This window comes from Herpailurus yagouaroundi, unplaced genomic scaffold (assembly GCF_014898765.1).
Source record: "Herpailurus yagouaroundi ecotype Mexico unplaced genomic scaffold, PumYag 142, whole genome shotgun sequence".
NCBI classification, from domain to species: Eukaryota; Metazoa; Chordata; class Mammalia; order Carnivora; family Felidae; genus Herpailurus; species Herpailurus yagouaroundi.
The window spans coordinates 27,528,474-27,544,295 of NW_024412397.1; the positions used below are offsets into that span (position 1 = coordinate 27,528,474).

General features: G+C 43.4%; 1 protein-coding gene across 4 annotated transcripts in view; it reads left to right on the top strand.

Annotated features, from left to right (window-relative positions):
- HDHD2 (haloacid dehalogenase like hydrolase domain containing 2) overlaps positions 1–14,373 on the top strand; it is a 36,632-nt gene extending 22,259 nt beyond the window's left edge. For all 4 annotated transcript variants that reach the window (XM_040478907.1, XM_040478909.1, XM_040478910.1 and 1 more), the window contains exons 5-7: positions 6,574–6,790; positions 9,274–9,337; positions 13,151–14,373. In XM_040478907.1, the coding sequence (XP_040334841.1) occupies positions 6,574–6,790; positions 9,274–9,337; positions 13,151–13,254 (385 nt within the window). In that variant the 3' untranslated portion in view covers positions 13,255–14,373. The remainder of the gene's footprint in view (positions 1–6,573; positions 6,791–9,273; positions 9,338–13,150) is intronic.
- Positions 14,374–15,822: the final 1,449 nt, after the last annotated feature.

The following is a 15,822-nucleotide window of genomic DNA, read 5'->3' on the forward strand; positions in this document are numbered from 1 at the left end:
TATATATATATATATATATATATATGCAAGAGGACTTTGCCAGTTTGAAAATCAGAATACAGAACTGAGTTGAATATGAGTCACTAACTACTCTTCTTTTTTAATCAATTGGGGAGATTCTTTTATGGTCAGGGCAGCTCTTGCTCCAAATAAAACCTTCAGGTGAGTAAATCACATGAATATATTACTGATTTTTTAAATTGGATGTATAACAGGCACAGTAAGGTGCACAGATTGTCAGTATACAACTCAATAAAATTTAAAAAAGTTTTTCTTAATGTTTATTTATTTCTGAGACAGAGAGAGAGGATGAGTGGGGGAGGGGCAGAGAGAGAGGGGGACACAGAATCCGAAGCGGGCTCCAGGCTCCGAGCTGTCAGCACAGACCCCGATGTGGGGCTCAAACTCACAGCCCACGAGATCATGACCTGAGCCGAAGTCGGATGCTCAACCGACTGAGCCACCCAGGTGCCCCTCAGTAAAATTTTACACATAGACAAAACTGTGTAACCTCCACTCTGATCAAGAGCCAGAACATTTAGAGCGCCCTAGAAGGCTCCCTAGCCCAGTCAACACTACCTCTTCCGTAAGGTAACCACCATGATTTCTGTCAGTATTACCAGTTCTTGATCCTCATGTGAATGAAATCATCTAATTGTAGCATGTTTGTGTGTTTGTGAGATTACCCAGGTTGTTGCATATAACAGTACTTAGTTTTGTTTTCTTCTTTTTCTTTTATTGTTGTTATGTTGTACAGTAGTCCATTGTATGGATATGCCACAATTTGTTTATTTATTTTACCATTAATGGCATGTAGATTGTTTCCAGTTTGGGCTGTTATGAATAAAGCTGCTACGCACATTCTTCTACATGTCTTTTGGGCGGCATATGTGCTCATTTCTCTCGGGTCTGTTATCTAGGAAGGAAATTGCTGGGTAATAGGATAAGCACTTGTTTAGATTTAGTAAATATTGCCGAACAGCTTTCCACAGTGATTGTACCAGGTCATATGTTCCCACTAGCTATCAACAGGAGTTCTACTTGCTCCCCATTCTCATCAGTGTCTTGCTAGTCTATGTAATTGTAGCTGTTCTGTTTGGTGTGGGTGGTGGTATCTTACTGAGTTTCAGTTTGTATTTCCCATATGAGTAATGTTGTTTTCACATACTTATTGGCCATTGGATAGCTTTTGTGATGTGCCGTTCAAATCTTTGGCCTTTTCTGACTGGATTGTATTTTTCTTACTGATTTATAGGAGCTCTTTATACAGGTCTTTGGTTGGACATATGTACTGCAGCCATCTTATCCCTGTCGTGGTTTGCCTCCGTTAGTAGTGTGAGAATTCTAATCATATGAGGACATGAAGTTCTTAATTTTGATGGAGTCCAATTTGTCCATATTTTCTTCTATTCTGCTTAAGAAATCTTTGCCTACCCCACAGTCATGAAGATATTTTCCCGAGTTTTTTTTTCTACCAGCTTTGTTATTCTACCTTTAACGAATACATCTGGGGTCTATTTTAATTAATTTTTGTGACTTATGTGAGGTAAAAGTTCACTTTTCTCCATACGGATATCCAGTTGTTTCAGCAACATTTATTGCAAAGACCCATTCTTTCTATTCTAGAATTGCAGTGGTGCTTTTGGTGCTTTTGACATAAATTCAGTGACTATAGATGTATGGCTCTGTTTCTAGATTCTTTATCTACACTTGTGTTGTTCCATACTGTCTCAATACTCTGGCTTTCTAATAAGTCTTAATATCCAGTAGTGTTCATTCTCCAACTTTAACCTTTTTTAAAATTGTCTTGGCCATTCTACATCTTTTGAATTTCCATATAAACTTTGGAACTAGCTTGTCAGTTTCCACACACAAAAAAAAGCCTACTGGGAGTGTGATTGGATTCTATTTAATCTATGAATTGGGGTAGAATTTACAATGATATCTGAACAATGATGTCTCTTACAGTCTATGACAATGGAATGTATCTCCACTTAGGTTTTATTTTTGTGCTTTTTCAGCAGTGTTTTTACAGGATGGGCCTTAGATGTTTTGTCAAATTAATCCTTTTATTTCTTGTTTTTTGAGGGTGTTATAAATGGCATTTTATTAAATTTCATTTTTAAGTGGTGTTGCTAATATACAGAGGTATAATTGACTTTTTGTATGTTAACCTTGCATTTACTGATCTTATATTTACTTTCTAAGAAAATAAGTTATTTGGAGAGTCTTTTGGATTGGATTTTCTACATAGTCAATTGTGGCACCTGCAGATAATGAGAGTATTCCTTCTCCCCTACCAATCTTTATGTTTTTATTTCTTTTTTTTATTTATTTTTTTTGCTTTATTCCGTCTGGGACCCCAACTGCAGTACTAAACAGAAGTGGTGATGATAGGTAACCTGCTATTCTGAAGGTTTCTGTTAATTGTTAATGAGCTTTTCCTTTGATATATTTCACGATTTACTATTGTTTTAATTTGAGCTTTTGGTAGTTTGTGTTTCTCGGGTCAGTCGGGAGTGTCAGTACTTTGGTGATCGTCTAATCCAGTGGTTCTCAACCAGAGACATTTTTGCTTCCCAGAGGACATTTGGCAATGTTTGGAGACATTTTTGGTTGTCACAACTGGGGATGAGCAGTGCTGCTGGTACCAAGTAGGCAGAGGCCAGGGATGCCACTAAATGTCCTACAGGGTATCTGACAGCCTGACAACAGCATTTTCCAGTCCAAGAGGTCAGTAGTGCCAAGATTGAAAAGCCCCCCGATCTACTTCAGCCTCTTCATTTGAGAAGAAACTGAGGCCCACAAACATGACGTGATTTGCTGTTACCTATTGTAAATAGCATAGATACCACACTTCGTGTATTTATGAAGAAAAATAATTGCCATTACTGTCAGACAGATACTCTGAAAAGGTTTGCATATATCATCTCTGTTCCCCAAGATGGTGGGCATTATTCCGCATATTAAATCAAGACGCTCAGACGTACAGGGCTTCATCCATGAATTTATTCAGTAGCCATTTAGTGAGAGGTGCCGGGGCTTTTTTTTGTTTGCGTCTTGGAAGTAAGAGATACCATGATGAGTAAAACTGATGGGCATGGTGGAAATTATATTCTAGTGAGGAAGACAGACTAGTCACAGTTGAGTAAGGACTATAAACTATAGTTTATACAGGAAGTGATACAGGGGACAAAGGGTGATGAGGGAAGAGATTGGAGGCAAGGAGGAAGTCCACTTTACATATGGAGGTTGGAAATGTTTCCTTGTTGTGTGGACGTTGAAGCTGAGACCTGACGCGTGAGCAGAAGATAGCTTTGTGAAAGTATGGGGAACTGTTTCAGGAGGAGGCAACACTGGGTATATGGGTTGAAACACAACAGAGTGACATTTTCTTTTAAGTGAGAAAAGATGATTGTGTCTGGTACACAACCATGGATAGGGAAGGTGACTTACGACTGGAGAAGTAGACAGGGGGTCAGACAAGGCAGGGACTTAGGCTGTAGTGAGGACTTTGGGTTTTATACTGTTTGAAGTGAGAGTTGTTGAGGGATTCTGCATGTGGAAGGGATATGATCCCATCTTTCCTTTTTTTTTTCTTTAAGTTTATTTATTTTGAGAGAGAGAAAGAGAGGGTGTGAGAGAGCACATGTAGGTGGGGGAGTGGCAGGGGGTGAGGAGAGAGAGAGGGAGAAAATGAATCCCAAGCAGACTCCGCACTGTAGTGCAGAGCCCGGTGTGGGGCTCGAACGCATGAACCTCAAGACCATGACCTGAGCTGAAATCAAGAGTAGGATGCTTAACCGACTGAGCCACTCAGGCGCCCCTACAGCCAGAGATTTTTATTTTTTTACATTAAATATAATTTATTGTCAAATTGGTTTCCATATAACACCCAGTGCTCATCCCAACAGGTGCCCTCCTCAATGCCCATCACCCACTTTCCCCTCTCCCCCACCCCCCATCAACCCTCAGTTTGTTCTCAGTATTTAAGAGTCTCTTATGGTTTGCCTCCTTCCCTCTCTGTAACTTTTTTTCCCCCTTCCTCCTCCCCCGTGGATTTCTGTTAAGTTTCTCAGGATCCACATATGAGTGAAAACATATGGTATCTGCCTTTCTCTGCCTGACTCATTTCACTTAGCATACTACCCTCCAGTTCCATCCATGTTGCTACAAATGGCCAGATTTCATTCTTTCTCATTGCCAAGTAGTATTCCATTGTGTATATAAACCACAATTTCTTTATCCATTCATCAGTTGATGGACATTTAGGCTCTTTCCATAATTTGGCTATTGTTGAAAGTGCTGCTATAAACATTGGGGTACAAGTGCCCCTGTGCATCACCACTCCTGTATCCCTTGGGTAAATTCCCAGCAGTGCTATTGCTGGGTTACAGCGTAGATCTATTTTTAATTTTTTGAGGAACCTCCACACTGTCTTCCAGAGCGGCTACACCAGTTTGCATTCCCACCAACAGTGCAAGAGGGCTCCCGTTTCTCCACATCCCCTCCAGCATCTATATCTCCTGAGTTGTTCATTTTAGCCAGTCTGACCCAGCCAGAGATTTTTAAATCCAGCCTTCCTTGTGCCTTTTTTCCCTTGTTTCTTGAACCTCAATAATTTTACAGTTAGATATAGACAGAAAATTCTCAGATTTATTGCTGATGCATTCCTGGTGGTTACAAAAGCAACCAACCATTTGTTCCCCTGTCTAGAAAGTGTACAAGTATTGGGGTGTCTATTTTTGATATTTTTTTTAATGTTTAACTATAAATATCTTTTTATCTGTGTCCTAGAAAACATTTACCTTTCAGGCCATCCTGAATATACCTGGGCTCTTCAGAGATTCAGTAAAGCTCATGTTGTGCAGAGAAGGACGCTAAAAGCAGGCACCACTTCCTTGTGAGATGCCTGTCTTCTCCAGCCTGGTGAAGAACCAGTTCCCATTTAGAGAGATGTGGACGAACCCACAGTTTCAGCCCTTCCAGGGAAGGCACTAAAGTACTGCCTGGGAATTAAGTACACACATCAATCAAGCTGATAAGTCTTATCCCCAGTTAATATATAATAAAATATTAACAAAGCTAAATCAAATGAGTTTTTAGTTTAGCTATATCAGTGGAAAGCAATTTTGAGGTCTGTTGCATAAAGAATTCCAGTTCCGTGGTAGAGTAGCAAATAAATGGGATTGGGGGTGGGATGACAAGAGGAGGGGATAGATAAATTACCCGTTATTATCTCACTATCAGCAGTGTTTCTTTAAGGCCAACATAGTGGCTTTATCAGGTTTCCTAACCATTGGATTTCAAGATCAGCTTTAAGAAGTAAATTTGTATTAATACTTAGCGAATACATTTGGAGGATCTATCCTATGCTGTGAACAATTCATAGTAACTAACAGTAAAGCCCTGTAATAGTCCAGTATTGGTTTTACTTAATAAAATATTTAATCATAAATGTCTGAATTCTGCATCTCCCACAGGAAGGCATTTCTGTGCCCACTGACAAGAATAATTTAGCAGTTTCATAGTTGAGCGCTTAATTACTCATAATTGTGAAGGGTAAGACGTGATGAATTCCTCCTCGATGGACATACTAAATATTTTAACTAAGGAGATGGCTTAAAGTAAATTAAGCCAGTGAGATCATTTATTACATTGGTTAAAAGCAGTTGAAGAAATAGATCTTGCCCCGCATCCCATTAGATGAGACTGTGTGCGTGACAGTCTCTGCTGTGTCCCTGACTGCAGGCTGCACTGTCGGGATCGGTGACGGGTGTCTGGGGAAGGGGGTTGGGAGGGAAGTACGAAGAAGCTGGTGCGGTTTCTTGGATTATGTTTTGCCTGAGTCACTAATGAGGCTCCTTAGATCTATGTAGAGTTTGGTTCTCAAAAGACTGGGAAAACTCTTTCTGCCCTTTTCGTTGGCCTGAGAGCATTTTTCCTAAATCAGGACAAAGGAAGGGACTCGGCACTTGGTGTGTTTTTCAGGGAAGATGGCCTCATTTGCAAAGTAATGTCCCAAGCAGTCAGAGAGAGGTACAACGAAGAGGTAAAGGTACAAGCAGAAAGTCCTTGTAAAGTGCTCTTCTAAATTTCTGAATTAGAAGGAAACTTACATTCTGGAGTAAAGAGGAATCCAGATACTTCCAGAATGTGTCAGCGCGGCAACAGTTGTGTCAGATTGTAAAAGGCTCAAGAGCCTCCCGCTTACCGTTAGGGAAGGTTTGAAACAACTTGTCTCATTAAGTTAAGCTTCTTCCCTCGAGTGTCTTATTTAGCTTTACTTCTCTTCATTCTCTCCCTGGTGATTTGGGTAAAGTGTCTGAAACCACTAAAGGTAAAAGGTTGAAGCAATCCCAAATTTAATAATCTATCACCTTTCTTGTGCGTATCTGAGTGTAATTCCCAGCAGTTCTCAGCGAATTCATTAGAAGACAGCAAGTCATTAAAAGTTAATAAGAAACTATTTGTTTCTGTGAGTGTGAATAAAACCACTTTGTGAGTCTGACATTCTTTTCCAGTCATAAAAGCCTTGCTTTTAGCCAATTTCCATTTTCTCTGTCTCCCCAGGTTACTCCTGGATGGGGCACCTCTGATCGCAATCCACAAGGCCAGGTATTACAAGAGGAAAGATGGCCTGGCCCTGGGGCCTGGACCGTTCGTGACGGCTTTAGAGTATGCCACAGACACCAAAGCCACAGTAGTGGGAAAACCAGAGAAAACGTTCTTTTTGGAAGCATTGCGGGGCACTGGCTGTGAACCTGAGGAGGCCGTGATGATAGGAGACGTAAGTAGCAAAGGCCAGGAAATGCCCTGAGCTCACCCATCATGCTGGGAAGACCCAACTCCAAAGCACTGCTTTGAAAGCCACACAGACTCCGTTACTGCTGATACCAGCTGGTAGTAAGTGGTACCTACCTATAAACAGGCTTGTCCGTAGATGCATAGTGATGCTCTTCTAAATAATTGAAATTTTGATTATTTCTGACATTGTTCACAGTGTGGTGAGATGTGTGCGATCCAAAAGACCATTTAATGCAAGTCAATTAAATGCTTTGTATGTCTTTTTGAAGAAAACCTCTACACAAATTTCAGTTTTTTTGAATATTACTTACGCAGAGAACAACGTATACCTAAAGAATTCAACCATTATTGATTTTTTTTTTCCTAGTATATGCTTTATGGACGAACTTCCCAATCAGTGTGCCACAAATAGCTACAGATATTGATTACCTCAGCCCTCTGAGCGGTAGAGCTGACCCTGGATGATCGTAGGCTCTAGCCAGTGACCTCCGGCCGGAGAGCACCTTGTCAGTTTTGCCCAGTGTCCTGGGAAAACATTATTTTCTATGTGTGCTATGAGGAGGAAAGAGCCAGAAAGCACATTGGCTTATGGCAAGTCAGTGGCAAGGATTAGATTTCAAATTTTTTTTTTTAAATTTTTTTTTTTCAACGTTTATTTATTTTTGGGACAGAGAGAGACAGAGCATGAACGGGGGAGGGGCAGAGAGAGAGGGAGACACAGAATCGGAAACAGGCTCCAGGCTCTGAGCCATCAGCCCAGAGCCCGACGCGGGGCTCGAACTCACGGACCGCGAGATCGTGACCTGGCTGAAGTCGGACGCTTAACCGACTGCGCCACCCAGGCGCCCCAGATTTCAATTTTAAATAAACGCTTTAGGGGCTAGAAGGGACCATCGAGGTTGTCTGGTCCAAATCCCCTCATTTGATAGACTGAAACGCTGAAACCCAGAGGTGAAGCTTCAAGCTTAAATTCCCACAGCTAATTAGTGGCCCAGCTGGAGGTAAACTGCAGGCTCTGGACTCCCTCCAAAATAAACCATAGATCCCTTGATTTCTTGACTTGTGATGGTGCAGGTGTATCGTGGGCCTCATTTCCTCTTCCACTTCCTTTTTCACTCACCTGAACCTGAATAGGGTGGTCGTTAAACTCGACGTAGCTTTGAGAAACCATCTTTTCAGCCCCATCTTTCCCCCTTGGCAAAGCAGTAGCCGACTTTCCTAGGCACACGTGTGTCTGAAGACGTGGCGATGTCAGGATTCTTTATCCCAGGAGTTTCCGGTATTGGGACAGGATGGGAGATGGCAAGGGCATGTGATGGCCGTTGTTCAGCGGCGTGCAGGTTGTTACCTGAGAGGCGGTGGGTTTCCCTCCCTTTCCTTGTCCGCTTTCCCCACCTCCCTTCATCTTTCTCTTCCTCTCCCCTCTCTCTGCCGCTTCACTATGGCAAGTTTAGATGCAACGGAAGGTTTTAAATTAGACCTTGAGTAGAGATTTTGACATTCTAGAACTCGTTTCCAAGGTCTGTTGTTGAATATTAATGATTTTTGAGGAAAAAACTTTTCTTCAGGCATGGTCTTGAATGAATCCTGTCTGTAAAAAGTCCCATAAAGACATGAGATGGCAAGATTGATTTTCTTGATATATCTTCCAGCCCTTGGATTTTTATTTCCTGACGTTTATCCTCAGTCAACCAAGCATATTCCTCTCTACCTTGGGTAAGAATTGCAAAGAAAGCTCCCTTTTCTAACTGATCTGTTAGCCCCAAGGGTGGAGATAACCGAGAATCTCAGTATTCTGGTTTGGCTTGAATCCACCTGTGAGGGAGGGCCAGCTGGAAAGTAAGCATAGTGTGCTACTTGGGCAGCAGAAAAGCTGACTTCTGAACCTAGTCCGTTCACTATCTGCAGGTGGATCATTTACCTTCAAGGCTGCCAAATGGATAGAATGCTTTCTCCTATGATCTGTTTTAAGAGGAGACAGATGTCCATGTGGAAAACATGAACTGTGTGGGGTGCCTGTGTGGCTCAGGTGGTTAAACATCTGACTCTTGATTTTAGGTCAGGTCATCATCTCACAGCTCATGGGATCGAGCCCCACGTTGGGCTTTGGGCTGACAGCACGGAGCTTGCTTGGGATTCTCTCTCTGCCTCTCTCTCTCCCCCTTTCCCGCTCATGCTTGCTCACTCTCAAAAAAGATAAACTTAAAAAAGAAAAGAAAATATGAACTATAGATGTGCTGTTTGTGTTTGGTCACTAGAATTACTGCTGTATTCTGTTGTACATTTTCCACCTCTGTAACACTTCCCTTGGTTCCATGTGGATTGCCCCCTTTTCCTCTCTTGTATTTTAAGGAAAAAAATGCTCACGGTTGGCCATCCCAGCCTAATCCATCAGCCAATTGGTAGGGTTTTGTTGTCGAGCTCACTGAAGACAGTGAACTAAATGCTTTCTTTATGCTTTTCTAGGATTGCAGGGATGACGTTGGTGGGGCTCAGAATGTCGGCATGCTGGGTATCTTAGTAAAAACTGGTATGTATCCTCTACATAAGCCTTCTCTAAAACAGATGGTGAAATACACTTGCTTAAAGAACAGTCTTTGCAGAAATGAGAAAGCCCACGGGGCACTGTCATTGTCTTTCTGTCACAAAGCAAAAATAAAATGGACTCTGGGTCTCAGGGGAAAAAGACAGTGTGGGAGGGCCCATGCTGCACAAAATTAAGAAGATCAGAGAGAGTTGAGAGGTCATTTTGCAACTTACCCAGAGGTAACTACCGTGCTGGTTGACAGTTAGCATTTATATGATTTTCTGGATATACAAATCACTACATTGGAACGGACCAGAGACCACTGATGGTGATGCTCTATGAAAGTATCTTTTTTTAATTTTTTTTTTATCGGTGTCAGCTAGAAGATGATAAAGTTGGTTTCCTGAGGAACAGGTGAGCCGAGGGATCTGATACTTTGTGTTAATGTTTGCATTTTTAAAAAATTACACAAAAAGTTTTTATCTTTCACTTACTGTCTTAGGAACTATTTTTCCTGTACCAAAATTAGAAATACTGTTTGTGGTCCCTCAAAGTAAATTTAAGGAAAAGCAGACCTTAACGGGGAGGACTCGGCTGACACAGAATTATGACTACAGTGGTCCCGCTCAGTGTCCTGGGTTCTGGCCTCAGCCTGCCCTGACGAGCCATGCAGGTGCATCTGCCGGGTGTCATATTTAACAAAAGAGCTGCAACTCAGAAATTTTTTAGAAAAAGTACATTTCCTCCTGACTGACATTTATTCAAGGAAATGTGGCTACAGAAAAGCTATTTTAAATTTAAAAATAGAAGCAAGAAAACCTAGCTGCAGCACCCAAAGAACAAGAAGCATTTGGCAGGGCCCCGCGTGAACAAAGAGCACAGGCTGTGCCAGGGCTCCGGAGGGAGGCATTGGAGCCTGGCGGAGGGTGACACCGGTCACTCCAGAATTCACATCTCTCAGTCAAAATGATCGGCACCGTCCCGGGAACATTACTGCCCTTTGATGTAAGCAGAACAGAGGAGGTATCAAGGTCAAGTCCAGAAGAGCCCTCACTCTCGTGATCCCTCCCTACATCTTAATTTCCAAATTCCTGCCATTCGCTGTTTTATTTTCTGGTCACTGAGGAAATCTTCAGGTAACTATTTTTGCTCTTGTGTATTAGTCCCGTGAACATTTTCTTTCTTTAGGTCACGTAATTAAGGATTTACACGAAGTGTCAAAACCGTCCCACACCAGTGTCTCATAGGCCCTGCTCCCCCTTCCCCTGGCTGGCCTCTGCAGCTTGTCCCTTCTTTTCTGACTGCCAGTTGGTTGTGATCAGCCTATCACAGAGGCACCCAGTTAGTCTTAGAGAAGCCAGCAGCGTAACATAATCAGATTGAAAATGTATAACCAGTAAAGCAGCTATGTCCAGTGCAGGGAAACGGGCCTGTCTGCGCTGTTCATCTCTGGCCAGAAAAAATCCCAGGTGAGCCCACTGTTGTAAAAGCAGACAAAACAGCTGGCTCCCTTGATAAACTTGAAATCCATGCATGTGAACAACCAGTAGGCCTCCCGGTGTTGAAAATTATCCTAAAGATTTTAACCTCTTCAATTAGAAGGGCTTCTTGTGGATAGTCTTGAGCAGTTTTGTTTCTCAGTGAGTAGCACACGGTAGACGCTCAGGATACGTTTGCCCAGCGGTTTGTTAGTAAAGGTCTGTGGCTGGTCCTGCACAAAATTGATTTGTTTAGCATGTAAAACAATCACCTAGAAAGGACAGGGCCAGTCTTTATCTAATATCATCAAAACGGCTTCCTGTATTCTCCCTCCATTCATCATTTATCCACCCAGGAGAGCACCGAGTGCCACAGTGAATGCGGCAGTCTTGAGTGACATGGCCAGCTTCACACCCTCGGCCCACATTATTGAGCACGTGTTGTATGCCAGACACAACTTGAGGTGCTGGAACTCTCACACCTGTGTAAGCCACTGTGTCCATTTGTACTTTGTAGACACCCCACTTGCAGGGCCAGACCGCAGAAGCATTCTGCGAGCCCTTATCTCCATGGTTGAGAAACTTGACTTTCACATATTTGCCCTTAGCCTCTGGATCCAGGAAGTAGGTGGTATGAGCAGTAGTCGGTCATTGACTCATGGATGAGACCAAGTAGAAACATGGCAAGAGTTTATACTTCATGGAACTTAAGCTTGAGAAAAAACTAGCAGCAGAATTTTCTGTGTGGCCCATGCTGTGAACAGGTGCCTTGAGGACACTAAGGTGAGTGAGGGAGATCTTCATTACCTCTGTACATTTGATGCTGGCTCTGTTCTGTAAGAATTCACAGTAAGACAAGGCAGGAAGCGTCTTCACCGTGCAGAGGTGCAGAACAAGGGATCTTTCGGCTTTGTGTTTGCTGGGCAAAGCCTCTTGAAGAGGTAGTTGTAGAAAATGGCAGGGATTGTAGAAAACGGTGGGTCTGTTGTTAGGGGAGCTGGATTTATGGAAAATTGCCCAGAAGGTGCTGAAGGATGAATGGCAGAGATCACAGAAAACGGGATGAGAGAACAAAGAGAAGGGGGACGTGTGGAGGCAACAAGGCAGCCTGTGTGGCTACAGGACACTTGGCCTTGTCTCCAGGGCCTCGGCTGAAGCAGTGTTCTGCATTTCCTTCCTTCCTTCTTATTTTTAATGAAAAAAAAAATGTGGCATGCTCACCACGTGCTGGTTGCTGTGCTCAGTGCTGAGAATGAACTCACTGGGGAATGTAACACACATGGCCCCTGCTGTCAGAGAACTCTGTCTTAGGAGTGATACAGACATTAAACAGATAAATGTATAATTCAACTTGTAAATATTGTGGAGGCAAGGAACAGGGTGCGGAGAGAGAACAACAAGGAGGAGGTCTAACTGGGATGGGAATATGGAGTTTGACCTGAAGCATCAGGGAGACAGCCAGGTGAGAAGAGTGCTCCAAGCAGAGGGGATGGCAGCTGTGAAGGTCCTCAGAGAGCCAGGTCCAGTGTAGGACTGCAGTCTTGTGAAAGCAGCACATGCTGAGGTCAGAGGGATGCCGGGGCCGTATGACAAAGGGCCTGGTGGGCATCAGTAGGGATTTGGGTTCTTCCTGAAGGGCATCTGGGACCCATTAAGGGTGTTTAAAGAGGGACCGTGCATCATCTGGTTGACATTTGTAAAAGCTCTGTGACCACTGTGTGGAAGGTTCCTCTCCGCGTAAGGCTGTTCAGTTGTGTGTCCTGCATTCCAGAGCCGGAGGGACGGGGAGACACAGGCAGTGTACCTGCCCCGCAGTGCCCTGCTGGGCAGACCATCCGGCCTGGCCCAGGCCTGTGCATATCTGTCACTTTCCATCCCCACCCCTGGGCATTCATTTGTCAGGCTCACAGGGTCCCTGTGTGGCAGGAGCACAGGCCATTTCCAGTTATCCTCAGGAGCTGACAGGGCCTCTGCTCTGTGGTGTCCTGGCTTCCAGTGAAAAGCATTGATTCCACCATCGTTCCTTTCTTTAGGGCTAGTGGGGAAGAAAATGATTTTACCAGCTGTGGAGATCTGAAGGAAACCTTAGCCGCCAGGTGACCCAGGCCCTTTGAGTGTCCATTGTGAAAGACCAAAGTCCTGGGAAAATGTTGGATGTGATATTTCTTTGAATCGCCTCATTGCGTCTGACGTTTCAGTAGGAGATGCTTTGGGAGACGTGGAGCCCGATTCTCTAGCACTTGCCAGGGTGGTCCGTGGCCGCCCAGATGCTCATGGGATGTGATTAACATGGCCTCCTAACAGTAGCCTTTGCTCACTGGCTTTACTTTCATTTCAGGGAAATATCGAGCAGCAGATGAAGAAAAAATTAATCCACCTCCTTACTTAACTTGTGAGAGCTTCCCTCATGCTGTGGACCACATCCTGCAGCATCTACTGTGATCCTTTATGTGAATCAGAAGCAACTCTGGAATGAATCCCTCCCCAACTCCACGCCCGCATAGATAGACATGGACCAACCCTCCTCTATTGTGCATTAATTAGAAAGAAAGGTATTGAATTGCAGCCAGCCACTGAGCCTTGCTTATCCCTTTTGTTTTATTTTGTAAAAGAAGATGAGACCCAGAGAAAGGGAAAGCTGAGATTTTATGTCATTCCTTTTAAAATATTCATCAGGCTAGGCAGGGCTGGGAGGGGGACTCTCCTGCAGGGAGTCGTGTTCTCTGCTGTCTCCTCACTGGCACATCGGGAGGGGGGAGTGTTCAGATTGTGAATAAAAGTGAATGGTATTTTTTAAATTATAAAATAATGTGTCAAAAAGTGTGTCGGGCTATAGTTTTAACATTGAGCGTAGCTGCGAAATTCATCAGAAGTGCCAAGTGGAGTACAAGTCAGAAGAAGCAAAATAAATTGTCCTTTAGCCCAAGTGATCAAGTGAATTTGCTTTAACGGATGTTGAAAACTAGATTATCTCCTGTATTATTCCCAGCACGGGTGACTTCTTTTTCTCTTCATTAGCCAGAGATGACTAATTTAAATTTAGAACCTGATTTTAATTTAAAATAATATTTCCATTAATAACCTATTCATTGCAGATACCTATTATACTGTGTAACAGTTGTTTTGGAAATTTTATGTAAAATTAAAACTATCAGTATTTTACAGATGTTTTAATTAGACATTGTTATTAACAGGAACAGTGCAGAAACTAAAATCAAGCCTTTAATGTCTTATAGACCATGCATTTTTGAAGTTAGTGTCCACCAGGGTCCTATTAACTGTACATTTGCAAGATTTCATTATTTTTGCCTCTGACACTATGGGAAAAATCTTTTAGAAGCTATTGGGACAGATTCAAGCTTTTATGTACTTGGTTACTACAGCTGTAAAATGAAATCTCGTCTTGTAGCATGGATTATTCTTTTCATGTTAAGCCCACCAAAATGAAGGGGACTAAGTAGGTAATGATTTTCCTAGTGCATTTGCATACTGTGATAATCCTGGGCCTTTGCAATTGTTTTACAGGGCTCTTGGGCATTGAATTATTAGCATGTAATTGTACATCATTGTGGTGTTCACCTTATTGAAGCACACACTGATGTTAATGAGTTTCGGGCTTTGATGCTTGTTTAGAGATCAGCTTGGTCTTGGATGGGAGGGAGCAAAGCTAAATAAATGGCAGCTCCCTCTCCTTTCGGTGGTTTGGCGATCACTCTGTTCTTGTTTCTGCAGATGCCCCGACCTAGTACTTAAACGTCCTAGAGTGCAAAGCACGTGTGCTGGGCCTGCCGCCCCAGATCGGAGGCGTGAGTGGAATGGCCAGGAGCAGAGGTTCGGGGGCCTAGCCAGCAGTTAACGAGCTGGGTCCGTGGGCAAGTCACCTAGATTTGTCTATGAAGTGGAGACAGTGCCAGCACCCACCACTTAGGCTTGTTGTGGGGGTGAAACGCCTGACCGGTGTATCAAGTAGAATCGGACAGATGCTGAGTGCTGTGTGGTTTCGGCGCTGACGATGACGCAGGTGTAGCAGGACTGTCCACACCGGGTAATCTGGTAAGGGTTGATAGAATTCACCTCTACAGTTGGTTCAATGGGGAAAGTCTTCCTGAGGATTCAAAAAGAGCGAGACATTCTATTCCGTCTAAACCACACGCGCAGAGGCACAGAGAGAGCCCCTCAGCAGCAGGTAGAGTGTGCTGCCCGGTACCTGGGGGATGTGCTGTATTCAACCTCGGCCTGTTACCTGGGTCCCTGGGTGAGTGATTCGTTGACCCAGGCACCATCGAGTGTTTGCTGGTTGCTACGTGCTAAGTGCCGTGCTAGGAAATAATCACGTGTATAAGACAAGGATTTTGCCCTGAGGAAACTTCCTCTTGGAGGAACAAGGAGGAAACTTGTTCGGACTCCAGTGGCCCTCCTCTCTGATGTCCGCCTGACTGCAGGTGGAATGAGGCATTCCCTCCTCCTTGCCCTCATACCACTTGTTAGATTATATGTTGGTCCTCACATGTCCCTTCTGCCCACCAGACAGGACTGGGTCTCATTCTTTATTGTATCTCCTGCAACACAGGCACTCAGATGGTTACGGAACCAGTACAAACCAGCTGTAAATATTATAGGAATTTAATGTTGGAACATATAGCTATGAGTAGAGAGGAGAAAATAAGTCTCATCTTAGACTCATTGCCTATAGGGGAGGTCCCATCAGACACTTGGAAATAGTGGATCTGATGCTCTGGAGACAGACTAGAGCTAAAGCAAAGAAGTAGACATCACTGATGGGTCAGGGATCAAACAGAATGACAGGAATGGATAAGACCATGTGAGCATAAGGCCCCCAGCCAAGAGAAATGGCTTCCTTCTTCCATCCTAGTTTGGCCCTATAGGCCATTAAAATCTTTGTTTGATGTTTTATTTATTTAACAAACATTATGTAGGGTTTGTTGGCTGACCTGTCCATAGGGAGGTTCGTGAGGATAAATAAAAATCTTATTTTAGACCTGGGTTACT